Source organism: Mizuhopecten yessoensis, unplaced genomic scaffold (assembly GCF_002113885.1).
Source record: "Mizuhopecten yessoensis strain PY_sf001 unplaced genomic scaffold, ASM211388v2 scaffold5789, whole genome shotgun sequence".
In the NCBI taxonomy this organism is placed as follows: Eukaryota; Metazoa; Mollusca; class Bivalvia; order Pectinida; family Pectinidae; genus Mizuhopecten; species Mizuhopecten yessoensis.
In genome coordinates this window covers 627,470-641,027 of record NW_018406224.1, presented here as the reverse complement: position 1 = coordinate 641,027, position 13,558 = coordinate 627,470, and the positions used below count along the sequence as shown (strand labels likewise).

Genomic DNA, 13,558 nt, shown 5'->3' with positions numbered 1-13,558 from the left:
GATAAACCTGTCTCACAGATACATGTACAGTGATAAAATTGTCTCGCAGATACATGTACATGTTGTCGTCTCTGATCAGTGTAAATCGTTCATAGCGAAGGGTGTCATGATGTAGATATAATAGTGCAAAGCAACGGTAGATGTCAAGTAGAGGAGTGTTACTGCAACTGTTATTTTTTATATGGCGGAAGATTGCTTGGAAACAAGGATCTGCTGTCGATTATAATGTCTTATACTATATTTACAGAAGTTATTCCCAGAAAAATAATGGTATTTTCCTAATAACGATATATTTGTGAAATACGACTGTTAGTTTGAAATGAAACGTAATTTGATGATAGTTATTTCTTTCTAATGAGCTACTGATTGCTGAGATAATGAATAAAGAAAATAATTGTCTATTAAGATAGTTAATATACCACAGTAAGAGGTGTCGGGTTTTCAAGAACAAAAACAAAAACAAAGAGCAGATTATATAAAGTCTCCATTTTTAAGGGACACATGATGACAAATTGACGCACTGACATTGTGCTCGTTAATTCTGTACAACACACATGTCACTTGGAGGTGTGATCCGGTGCCGGTTACACCCAGGAGTGGTGCAACAGTCCATATAGTCGATAGCGTCACCGTCACGTATCCTTGTCGGGCTCGGATTTCCTGTCTGTAGCTGCTCCTGAAGGGAACTGCATTCCTGAAAATGTCCGTCCAATCCGAAGTAATCAATACACAAGCACACAAAATGACTATTAAATGTATTGGTTATTTCCGAATAAACATGAGCGTCATGAGGGTATTGTTCAAGTTTGATCACACTGATTATACTCTTATAAAATCATATAATTGTGCGCGTGTCCCGATGAACAGCATGTTACTGTGATGTAGTAACCAATCCCGTGATGTAATGTTATCCAGTTTTACTTCTAGCAACGATGTAAATACTTTGTACTTCCACTTAACATAATGAAAACATATATGAAAACCACTCATTAATTGTTTCCTGATTACCAACATAAAAGGTTTTTTTCTTTTTTAAATCAAAAAATAGTTTTGTTTTTTAAATAACAATATTGCAAAGATATTTGTTGTGCAAACTTTGCAATATACAAACATGTTGTTGTTCATTTTTATAGAAACCTCAGAATTTTATTTGGAAACTTGCAATTTACAAAATGTATATGCAAGACCTGTGATGTATATTCTAAATCCCGTATATGCATACATAAATTATCTAATTTGTTTTATAAAATCTTGTATGTCATCCTTCATATATTGTGATAAGTGTTTATATTTTTGCATGCTGTTTCTATTATCAAATTGTAAGTGCAATCTCATGTGTGGGCCTAGGTTCATTTTTCTTACCACTTTGGATAATTTTGGTATTTTCTAATGCCTGAGGAAATTGTCAAGGAACATGTAGCACGGAACGTATATCGTACACTGACTGATACTCTTGTGCTGTGCATTGTGTGTACAATGGTATTTACCTTTCCCTCCAAATTCGTACCATTCATTAATACATGCTGATGTTCGGTTATGACAAATCTAAAAAGTCTTCAGTCAATGCAGTTACAAAGAATAAACATTTATGTGATCTTGCCGATCATGCATATATTGAACATGCATTGCAAGACTGGTAGAATATAGCACAATATCAACTAATTACGGAATTATTACAATACATGGATTAGAATACATATCACTCTTTTAATATAAAAACAAATCTTGAGAAATGTTTCAAATATGGATTATACGATTTTACAAACAATTAAACATGTTTTGAATATGAATTATTAACATACATATATATATATATATATAATAATGATTCTGAATGTAAGACACATGCTTTCAATATATAGTCGGGGACATGCTCTTGTTTTGCCAGATGGACGATATATAGTTTACTGTGTATTAACATAATGAATTTAGTATGATTTAATAGTTTGATTACAAATCTTGTCACAAACCTCTATTATTTTACATCCGAGATTGTAAAGGCACGGGTTCCCGTAGAAGTCTCCGATGAGCCGGTTAATGTAACATACCTGTTATAACATAGATTTTAAGAAGATAAAGGTCGTAAGATTAAATAGCATGCTGCAATTAAACTTTTCTACATAGTTAGTTTCTTACATTGAAAGACAAACATGTTGAGCTGAAACTTATTCTCATTATACGGTTCATCATGTGCTGGTAAAATATTTAGATAAAGATACCAACCTCGCCTTCTTTACAGGTGTAAGTCGTGTTGCATTTTAACTCGTCAGTCTCCAGAAAACAGTCATAACATGACAGGCGCTCAGCTGAAAAAGATGACCAAACATGCTTAAAGACGAGTTTATGAAATTATTAAACTTTGCAGATCATATTGCTTCCCCAACCAGCAACTATTGGATTCCTCACTCCCTGTTCGTGAGATTAACTTGCAAGGAGTTGGAAGACGATTGTGATTACCCACTAGAGATAATAACCTCTATTGTAACATCATGATTCATCATATGAAAAAACGGTTAACATGTAAAAACAAGTATGACGAAAATACATTAACATCACGTTGTCAGATATTACGTTATACACGTATTTGTTGTCCGCCCTTTGTCATTGTCTCCACAAAATTCAATTTCATTGATATGACTTACTATTATAAACATCTTGATATAGTAAAACTGTTCTATATTATTCGAAGGTATGGTTGTAACAGGAACATACCTGCTCCAATGTTCTCTACTAGAATTTGGTATATCTCGAGTTACTTTGTGTTCTTATCAATCACTACATATCATTTCAAGACAATACGAAGCATTTTTTTATTTTTTTTTAAAGACAGCTTCATAGAAGAAAAGATCAATCATGTCACTCAAAGCACGCCAATTACTCTTGCAGGCCTCAATCAATTAAGCCGATATGAAGCTCATAGACAGCACTTACTTTAGCTATACTATTTAGAGGAACTAATCCCGAATACTACTTGGAACATTATCTGCAAATAAATGCTTTTGTATGTAGGAGATGAGCTATATAGCTACATGCGTCGTCCCTTTATGTAAGGAAGACAATTTCATAACACCCCAAATAAAGCCGGCATTGTCAATGTTTAGACGATTAACAAATGCTTACACTTTCAGACAGGTTATCCTATTCATTATCAATCTTTACAAATTTAATCTTTGCACACGAGCAACACTTAAGGTATCGATGCAAATGTAGATTTTGAAGATTAGTTAACACGTTTAAATTATGTGCTACCTAGAAAACTCTTCCTGATAACAAAGTACAGAACATGAATCCTTAGCATTTGAACGTTCAACATTGACATGTGCTAGACATATGCTTACCTGTCACAAAACCAACGAAGCAACCTACAGAAAAAAGACAATACATTTTTGGATGCTATTTTGAAATACTACAGGCAAAATACTAGATGTGTGTTCGTACAATGTATTTGAGAAAAGAACGTTCTACGTTTGTGAATTATATTATTTATAGCAACAAATTCTAACACAGATGTTTAACAGACTTGATTCAGACAAATCTATACTTTTGGAGAACTGCCGAAGTGACAATTTGTACTCCAGAAAAAACAGAAGATGTGACATTTTGTGGTGAATTTCCTTTGTCTTACTCTTTAATAAATCTTTTAAATCTTTTTTAATTATTTCATATACATCTAAACGTATTTGTTGAGATATTATATGCATACTACGAATATATTGGAGTTATCATGACACCAATTGTAATATTAAAAACTCACAAGAAAGAAGAACAGCAACAGTCCAGGGCGACATATTGGAATATACAGCCGATCTCTGCTACCAGATTTAAGGGGTACGTTCCACAACTCAATCGTCAGCAGTTTTAATATTTCAAATTCATATTGTGAATTACTAACATGCATTATTTGCATTTACGAATACGGTTATAAAATGATTTTTGAAATAACCTTAATTTACCATATTATGATTGGTGATATCGTCTTAAGTTTAAAATTAATATATATAGAATGTGTGCCTTTAATGACAGCATTGAAACTGGTTATTGAATGAGATAAGAATACAAACACGAGTTATTTAGGACACTGTCTATAGATATGTAAATTCCGTACAATACACCCACGAATTGCCTATAAAGGACCGTCCAGCAAGCTGTGTCCTTCACAAGATCAACAGTCAGAGGTCATTACATGACTACCGTAAGCTTATCATTGATCGATTATAGTGCCTCTGGAAAATATCCCAATTTTTATTTGAATTTCTATTTGAATTTCAATTTATTCTTTTCATGTTTCAATTAAGATTGTTTATCATTGTATTTACAAATGTCCCGTAAATAGTTAATGCTAGACGATATCTTATTTCTTTACGTGTGTAAGTTCTATCATTTATTGATTTTTTTACGTATTTATGCTAAGTGTATTAATTTCGTCAGTCTTCAATTTAATTGTAATACTTGCTACCGATAATATATATATATATCATGATGGTTATGTGGTTTTAAAAGGGTGTGTATAGGTCTAGCAGCAATAATTGCAACATTAAAAACGTAGACGTAGATGCAACAACAAAAACGACACTTAGCTTTACTGTCTTATTGCATTTTAAAGTAATTGGAAGCTGGTGTTCTATAGAAATAAAATCCAGTATTGGATATAACAACAACAGCTACACTGTACTACTTTTAATTTAGTCATACCGTTTTCAAACTATTAAAGTTTTTACAACTTGGTCGAGCAAGATTACGATGATCGAAGATAAATCTATTTTAAGTTATCAATATGTTTAGGCATATTTGCCCAGTCTAAATAAAATGTAGTCGTAACTGCTGACAAAGTTTATTCCAAAGATATATTTGTGAATTTTATCATTTAGACTCGATTGGTTTGACAAAAGTTAGAACATTTTGGATAGTGACCCAACCTGGTGTACCAAAGCATGACTCTGACGCAAAGTTTCCTTCAATATATTGGATTTTATTTTAACAATAGATATAATCTACTTATAAAACGTTTTCACACCATCGGCAATTTTAAGTGCAGTAGAATAATGACTTAAAATCAATAGGGATAAAAACTCAGCGCCGAACACGATTTTAAACAAAAATGTCAAGAATTTCTGGAGATTTGAGTTCGCATCATTGTTAAAACTAAAGTCTGTTAAAACTATCATTCCTCATGCATTACCGTAATAGTGCCTCAAAGACTAACAGATTACGAGAAATAACATTGATGATATGACGACAAAAGCAGTTTCTTTTTAAGGGGTAGGGGTTTGCTGTTTTTGTTGTTGTTTCTGTGGGTTTTATTCTTATATAGCTAGGCTTACAGATTGTTAAATACAATTTGTCATACAGATATATTTATGACGATTATAAAAACAAGCATTTTGATATTGAGGTGCTATTTGTTTTCATTAATTTTTAGATTTTAGAAACCACACAATCCTATTCTTAAGCGTCCCATTCTGACATTTACATCGTCACATCATCATCAGCGTATACATCATCAGCTCACTTCCAACTTCTATGACAAAAGTAACCTCTTTAATTTTAACATTGACAACTTATATATTTTCAGTAAGGACATTGTGCAGCCCCTCCCCTTGCTTATAGAACTGATTTTCTAGACTGATGCACCAAGTAATCAACTTGATTATTGTTCAATCACTGACAGGCATCATCAAGAGCTATGTTAGCATCATTTCTAGGATCCAGAAACTCCTTTCCATCCATATTAGTATAGTTTTGACATTTGAGTATGGCTTCATTTGGAACCTGAAAAGAACGTCAGTATAGATCATATGATACATGTTAAATGTGGAAACGCAATTCAAACATTCAAGTTTAATATAAAATATATAAAGTAGTGTTTAATAGATACAATGTATTTGAAACACTTTAGATTTCATTTCAACAAATTTTTACTTTTTGATGTTATAAAAATAGAATCGAACAACAGGCTACGCCTATATCAGTTCTGTATGTAACAGTATATATATATATATATATATATATATATTATAATTTATAGTGAAATGAAAAATTGAAACAAGATACAACTTATATACAAAACCTATGTCAAGGTAAGAACGTAGGGATGACGACCAAGAAATTATAGTTCGACATTTAGAACGGAAATGATGATATCGTAACAGCAGCTTGGTAATTAAATGTCAATATTTGAAAACACATACTACATTCAGTCAGAAAACACAAACTACATTCAGTCAGAAAACAGTTGAATTTATGTCCTTCATAGACTCCGGTTTCATTAATTGTTGCCATTCTTCCAAAGTATTTAAAATGCTGAATAGGTCATTTTATTGTCTCACAAATTAATCAATGACATCATGTTGTCCCATTTAATTAACGTATTGCTGTTCTGCATTTTAGAGTCTACACATTTATTACTGAAGGTACGTATACTGTTGCTTTATAATCATTGCATTGGCGTAAAGTAGAGATTTAAATATAAAGTCATATGTTATGTTACATCTGGAGACGGATAACTTGAAGACCAGAAGCAGACCAGTTATATATTTGAGACATATTTATTTCCTTTTTACAGTAGATGTGCAAGAATCTTTCGTTGAACAGAGTTTGTATATGACAATATTTTATGAATAAAAAGGAAAATTGAAGTATGAATTTGTGTGTTGGTTATAAGAATAGTGTAAGAAATCATAATTATATTAATTTAATTAGCTATAATTGACCTAGATGTCAGAGTTGGGTAATATTGTCACTTTAGATAATTATATTGGAATTGAGTTAAGCGAGTTTTCCCTAAGAGTAGTTGTTAGTGTGTATACTTTTACTAATTTCCGTAGTTTTCCAAATGGATGGTCAAGCACTGCTTCGTTGTCAACCCGATTATAGGACACGAGGATTGACCAGCGTCTCTGGTCACTGTCGTTACCAGCACTTGTGTGCAGGAGGTTCGAGTGAAAGAAGAGAGCATCACCTATACAAGAAAATTTTAGATAATATTTGAATAAAGAAACAAGTTTATTTCTTATATCACAGCAATGGGCACCAATAACAAGTTATCATGTAACTATATACTTTCGTTGACAATATCAATTTTCATCATTTAATATTAAATTCCAATAATTTATACATCATGTTCAATGACTGTTTTATGACTAACCAGGTTCCATTTCGACATAGACTGGAGGGCATTTCTGTTGGATAGCATGTACTCTCTCCAGATCCGCACCAGTCTGCCCAGCTATCAGAAGATGGTCAATCCGACCGCATTTGTGGGAGCCGGGCAGTATCTTAAAGCAAGTTTGAATACAAACTCTAATGTTAAAGAAACCAGAACAGATTGTTCTTTGAAAGGAAAAGAAATCAGATCGGCTAAAAGAACTAATTTGTTCTCTTAACAAGGGGATATCAATTAATAGTATTTAAGGATAACATACATTTTAAGATTCGCAATAAGGAAAATATAACACAATACCTGTAAACAACCGTTTTCTTTTGTTGCTCTATCGTATGCTACAAAAACTGTTATCAAATCAGGAAATAAACACCCATTGTTGTACCAGTATCTACAAAGAGCATTTAATACGTAGTCAATATTCCGCTAACATAACGCAGAAAAAACATCAAAATTCAATTTGTCCATAAGCTATTTGATAAAACTATATACTATACCAAATATGCAGGGTTTGTTAATATGTCAATATATTTAATCAGTATTTTGAAACAACAAAACATACAATTGTAATAAACAGATAACGGATTCCAATCATTGTCAATACCAATTAAGAAAAATCCATCAAAAATGAGGTTAGCCATCAAATGACGACATTGCAAATTCGTTTATGAGTGGAACTTAATATTAACGGAATGGAAATTTATGTTTGAAAATGCCCAAATCATATGTAGGAGTGAAGCAAAATGATAAAAGTCCCAACCATGCCATCTATCTAATGTTATTAGTGCACAGCTATTTTTAACAACAGATATTTATTTCAAGTATTTCTCACTTTTGACACCTACCCATAATCCTGGTGCCAGAGATGCTTGCCGCCGGTCTTTGCCTCTTTCATCATAAGTTTAGATTCGAAATGATACAATTCATCACCGCCTAAAAGCTATACATTTGATATGGGATTTTATTAATGCGCAACAATTCACAATAATTCTTTTGATGATTTTTTGATAACTGCACATTTCAGATACAATATTATATATTGGTGGTGTCTAAATCTGAGAAGATTCATTAGAGTGTAAGTATGTTAATTTTATCTACAATTTGAACTATCGTTTAATTTATCTGTTAGGTTTTTAACGAATTAAAATATACTATCATCGATTGTATATATCAAGATGACATAAAAAGAAAAAAAAAGTCATAAATTACTTCCTGACACGTTCCTAACACCTTTTCACTTCTTGAAATGACGCCTGTGACGTCATCACCGGGGTAGCTCCATAGGGCCATTTGCGTTTTCTTGCCCTCTCCATCTGAAAACTAAACAGAGAAAGAGCTAGATAATTGTTCTTCGTCTGTTATACAAAAATATTGTCGTCTTCTCCATAGACATTAATCTGAATCAAAACTTGAAATAACCAAAACAGTCTTAGCTGATCGTAGGCTATATGTATTCAATAACGTGATGTTTTCTATTTAAAGTATATGCAGGTTACTTTTCGTTTTGTTATTGCAGAGATAGGCAACATAAAACTGAAATTTACATTCGTTTAAGATGACAAGTATTTGAAATAATACTTGGGACTGTCATTCTCTTATAGATGTTTAATTTACATACTGATTATATTATACAAAGAAATTCAACAAATGTTGGAAAGGGCGGTTGTACATTCTAGCAACGGGCATTTCCTTAGCAACAACCATGACCGTTTTACATAAGGAATCAACAAGGTAAGTCAAACCTACCCCATACCGGTGTTTTGTTATAGCGTCGCTTCCTTCTAGTGTAACCTGAAGCTGTTTCAATTCCGCATTATTGAGCAAGCCTCTAGTGTAATTAAAAATATAAAAACATGTATATCTTCAAATGGTATCTCTTTTTGTTTAAAAAGTAATTAAGAAAACGTGGGTTTTCTCCGGGTACTCCGGGTTCCTCCAATATTAAGACCCCAGCGCGCTAACATCCGGGCGAACAAGAGTGATTATATAAGTTGTGATAACTTGTTTCATAATTTTTGTAAAATAAATAAAGTTTATATAAGTGAATATATAGATATCTTTTTCAACGCAACAGTAAATTCTACAAACAAATAATAACAATAAAAATATTTCATTTCATATAATTAAATAAAAATATTAAAGTCTCAAGCAATAATACGATAAAATTAAGATCAATCTCAATACCCACTCGAGTTATTTGATATGATTACAATTTTCAGCTGTACGCATTATAATCATTTACAACTTTATCCTTTGATCAACAATGAGAGCACCAACCTAACGATCAGGTATCCATTCCTATGGTAAGCCGTTTTCATCTCTTTAGTCAACTTAAGATAATTTCCTTCCAGGCGGTACTCTAAATGATGAGTAAGGAAAGGCAGATACAAATAAAAATGTCTGTTGTATATCCGTCCGCATATATATTTAAATCAAAACTTTCATTTTCCTGTAGCGGTCTGTAAATATGTTAATGAGAAAAACAGACTAATAAAAAAAGGGAAGTATAGGCAAGATTTGAAGAAGAAAAATATATTCAAAAGTGGATAGACCTTGAGACTGAGCAGTTCTATAAGTAAGGATTATACACCTAGTAAGTAGACAGGCGTACAGTAACCTAGTCTGCTAATATGGTACTAATTTAAAGAGAACTTGACATCCAAAATGTGCCCATGTCAAACCAACTTGTCATGCTGTTTTCGGTAACACAATAACAGGAAAATGAGTTTAATGCGACACGAACCCTGACAGTGCCAATATCAACGTAGAATTATTAAAGGGGATATTTCAATCTTATCTCCACCAGATTATATGTGTTTGTCAGTAGTAGAAACAATGAGTATACCACCGTTTTTCGAGGAAAAAAGCGCACTCTCCAATGGGAGTTATCTACCTTAGTACGCACCTTATATTACTGGACTAACCTGTACATTATTTATTCACGGACTAGACTTGTATACCATAAAAATTTCATGGCAAAATTATCCAACACAACGAATATTAATACACAGCATACATTCTATATAAACTACACGTGACAGGCGAAGGTTAAAGTATATGCATTTGCATATATATACCTTAGGTATAAGTTATGCTTGTTGCAGTTACTGTATATATACATACCGCAATCAGCCATCCTTGCAGCATGCATACACCCCACTATGGATACAATGCTTTACTCATCACCGCCTACCGTAAATGTTACACGAATCATCTATATACCGTAACATTATAATGAACTACATATTACAATGTTGCATATAAACTGGTGTCTCATGTCTATTCTGATAACTACGGCAAAGTTAGCATGGTATCAGTAGTCCACTATCTGTAAGCAATACCGCCGTCATCCATAGATATCCAGATACTAATGTCGTATGTCTTTATATGTTTACTTTTAAGCACCACACACTTTTAAGCTAAGCACCACAACCCACATCATTGCAAATGTTGAGTATAAGGCAGTCTGATGGCATAATTTAAGCACTACCAGTTGTTTTTTTAGCTTAGCACCTAAGCCCATATCACAGCAAATGTGGTGTATACAAGTATTCCCTTGCCGTGATTTAAGCACCACTAGTTTTAAGCTAAGCACCACAGAACACATCACAGTGGTGTATTCAGGCAGTCGGATGGCATAATTTAATCACTATCAGTTTTTAAACTAAGCACCACAGCCCACATCACAAAACAAGTGGTGTTTACAGGCAGTCTGGTGACAATGCTCAATGTGATATTACACGATAGTGTGCTCTTTTTGTAACGATATTCTGCCGTGCAATTCATATTCGTACTTTCAATTTATAATTCTAGTGATGTTCGCATAGAAAATTTGTCCATATCGGCTAAAATGCAGATATTACTAAAATACAGTTCTGGCTAGCAATTGCGATGTGTACTTTCACAACCGGAAGCACGCTTGTTTATGCAGGAGTGCACAGGTTCACAATCCGCCCGTAACAAGGGCATTGACCTATCAAATGGTGACGTTTGCAGTATGAAAATATATACATGTAGATATATATCTTACGTATTAACGGCGCAAAGTATGCTTGTAACTTATTGTTCCTTATGCATACCACAATTAGTATTTTTGCTAGTATACATATTATCTGTAAATCATAGCTTTTATTCATAGCCATTCAGATATTGTACACTGTAATGATCTGTTTTCATATACATGTATACACCTTTTGAAGTTCTCAAAAAGAAAGAGATCTTGAAGAAATCTGTTCAGTTTTAAAGGGACATCACGCGAAGAGCCATATTTTTTTTTAATGAATGTATGTATTGTATGCACTTCCACTTATGTTACCTCGCTATCCCCATATTCATAGTCCGTTCCAAATGTCCAGTTTGACCACTTGAATTGTTCGGGAAAACCCTGCTAAAAATAGTACCGATAACGTCACCTGACTATGCAGTAAACGGTTTCCAAAGGGGCCCCAAGAGAGGGGCCGTCAAGCAACGGCAATTTCTTACCGCACTATGAAACCAAGTAATATGATTTCTAAGTCCGTTTTCAAACTTATTGAACAGTAATTATTCATCATTAGAAGTTAATTGCACACTTGCTAATATTCAGAATTTAAATTTATTTAGCTTTAAACATGTTTGTTGCCAATAAAATTGAACAAGGGATGGAGTACAAGTTTTTACAATTTATTACAACCTTCTCCCGTCATACATTTACAATTAAATGTCAACAATGATAATAGGCAAAAACGTTAAGTATATATATATATTGAATTTAGTATCGGAATGTGACCGGTACAGATGGTACGGGGCTAAACACCTTCCCTCAACCATGGGTCAAACCTTTCTGTAAAAAGAAATATTCACGAGACGAATATCCCTTTTTAAATGTTTTCATAAAGTGCATATATGCAATGACAAACTACACGCGTATAAAAAAGAAAAACGTTTGTGAGTTTTTGATTACATTGTACAACTCAATGTCTTTGGCCAATTTTTTTTCTTTGCCATGCATATAAACTGAAGTCGAAAATTAATTCTTTATAGAGAAAAGGTTTTCATATATGAAAACATGAACTGTTGAAAACTTACGATTTGAAAAAAAAGTTCTGTGACCCTATTTACCAGAAGTGTGTTCTCCTTCCTCAGTTATTCTTCCTGGTCCGTCATTTCGACATTTTAAATCTAGCTGCGATAACGTAGCTTTCTGACGAAGAGCGTTTTTTTTTTATATTGCGTAACCACGCCAGATATTATAAAAAATTATGTAAATCTAATAGCGCACGTATCTCGATCATTTGACCCCGAGTACCGACAGAGAGAACAGAGTACGCCGTGGCCATCACAACAGTTATCCCTTGGAGGGCCTCATGACAAAATCAAACTAACCTGTCACTTATCCCTTCCTTTCCCATAAACCACTGTATAATTATATAGAAACACAAAGTAAACTCTCTCCGATACATGGCCATTAACATATTAAACTAAGTTCATCTGTGTTCAAACTCAGACAAAGATACTAGCGATGTTAATAGTTTTAGATATTTATTCATAACGAGGGCATAAACATCAAATTGATGGAGCCCCCGTACGACAAAGAAGAAGAACATAAACAGCGCTAGCATTTCTGTGGATTCCATTTCAGCTTAACCGGCTATCCGGAAGAAAACATGCACCGTTGTAACTGCTATAGCAGTTATTTTCTCCTTTGAATACTTCCCACCTGCAATAATGATTCCGTAACGTGCTAATTGCGCTATCTTTTGACCATTTGGCAACTTTTCGCTTCGTAGCTGACACGGTACAACACTTTTCTTTCGCTTACTTCACAAAGCCAGTCATTTTGTTTACAAAGAAATAGTGTGCTATGCGCATGCGCTAGTAGAGGGAAATCCCTGAACAAAACGTTGGTCAGACAGGTAGTAATACCGATGATTATCTTAGATTCAATCATTTTTATGAATCTATTTCAGCCAAATCCGATCGTTATTTTCCATAAGGTGTCTCACTTGATATGTTTATGTAGTATTTGAAAAAAAGACATAAAAAGTTACTTTACCATGATGCCCCTTTAAGCGACACTAACATGCATGCGAATTCGCATTACTTTCCATCCATACGCTTTGATCTCCAAGCTTCAGACAACAGTGATTAATATAAGTTGATAAAACGTTTTTCATAATTATAGATTTAAACTAAAATATAATTAATAATATTTTCAGTCGTTACAGTCATAATCACATATCTTTTCTGTGTTTACTTATGTAAATCAAATTAACGAAATCGGTGTCTTGTTAGTTACAATTGCTTGGCTTCGCAATGTTAAACTTAAAATGCCACTTGATCTTCTTGCAGAGAATATAAACACATATCATTCAATCCTAAATAACTTCGGTTTGATCTATCGTTTGAGCTTTCAAATGG

The 13,558-nt window shown here is 33.2% G+C and overlaps 2 protein-coding genes and 1 long non-coding RNA gene across 3 annotated transcripts; 1 reads left to right on the top strand and 2 right to left on the bottom strand.

Annotated features, from left to right (window-relative positions):
• Positions 1-471: 471 nt before the first annotated feature.
• LOC110451059 lies at positions 472-3,841 on the bottom strand. The gene is made up of 5 exons (XM_021498905.1): positions 3,755-3,841; positions 3,339-3,362; positions 2,224-2,306; positions 1,971-2,048; positions 472-694 (listed from the first exon to the last, which is right to left on the bottom strand). The coding sequence occupies exons 1-5, from the start codon at positions 3,786-3,788 to the stop codon at positions 536-538; spliced, it is 378 nt and encodes a 125-aa protein (XP_021354580.1). The 5' UTR covers positions 3,789-3,841; the 3' UTR covers positions 472-535.
• A 1,117-nt stretch (positions 3,842-4,958) lies between these two features.
• On the bottom strand, positions 4,959-10,556 carry LOC110451090 (probable phytanoyl-CoA dioxygenase). Its single transcript, XM_021498947.1, has 9 exons — positions 10,283-10,556; positions 9,437-9,518; positions 8,906-8,987; positions 8,369-8,479; positions 8,005-8,099; positions 7,460-7,550; positions 7,145-7,274; positions 6,807-6,958; positions 4,959-5,769 (listed from the first exon to the last, which is right to left on the bottom strand). Exons 1-9 carry the CDS (start codon positions 10,308-10,310, stop codon positions 5,659-5,661), a joined length of 882 nt encoding a protein of 293 aa, XP_021354622.1. The 5' UTR covers positions 10,311-10,556; the 3' UTR covers positions 4,959-5,658.
• LOC110451091 lies at positions 6,031-7,452 on the top strand. The gene is made up of 4 exons (XR_002463034.1): positions 6,031-6,156; positions 6,388-6,410; positions 6,825-7,047; positions 7,148-7,452. It is a non-coding gene; the product is annotated as an uncharacterized LOC110451091 (long non-coding RNA).
• Positions 10,557-13,558: the final 3,002 nt, after the last annotated feature.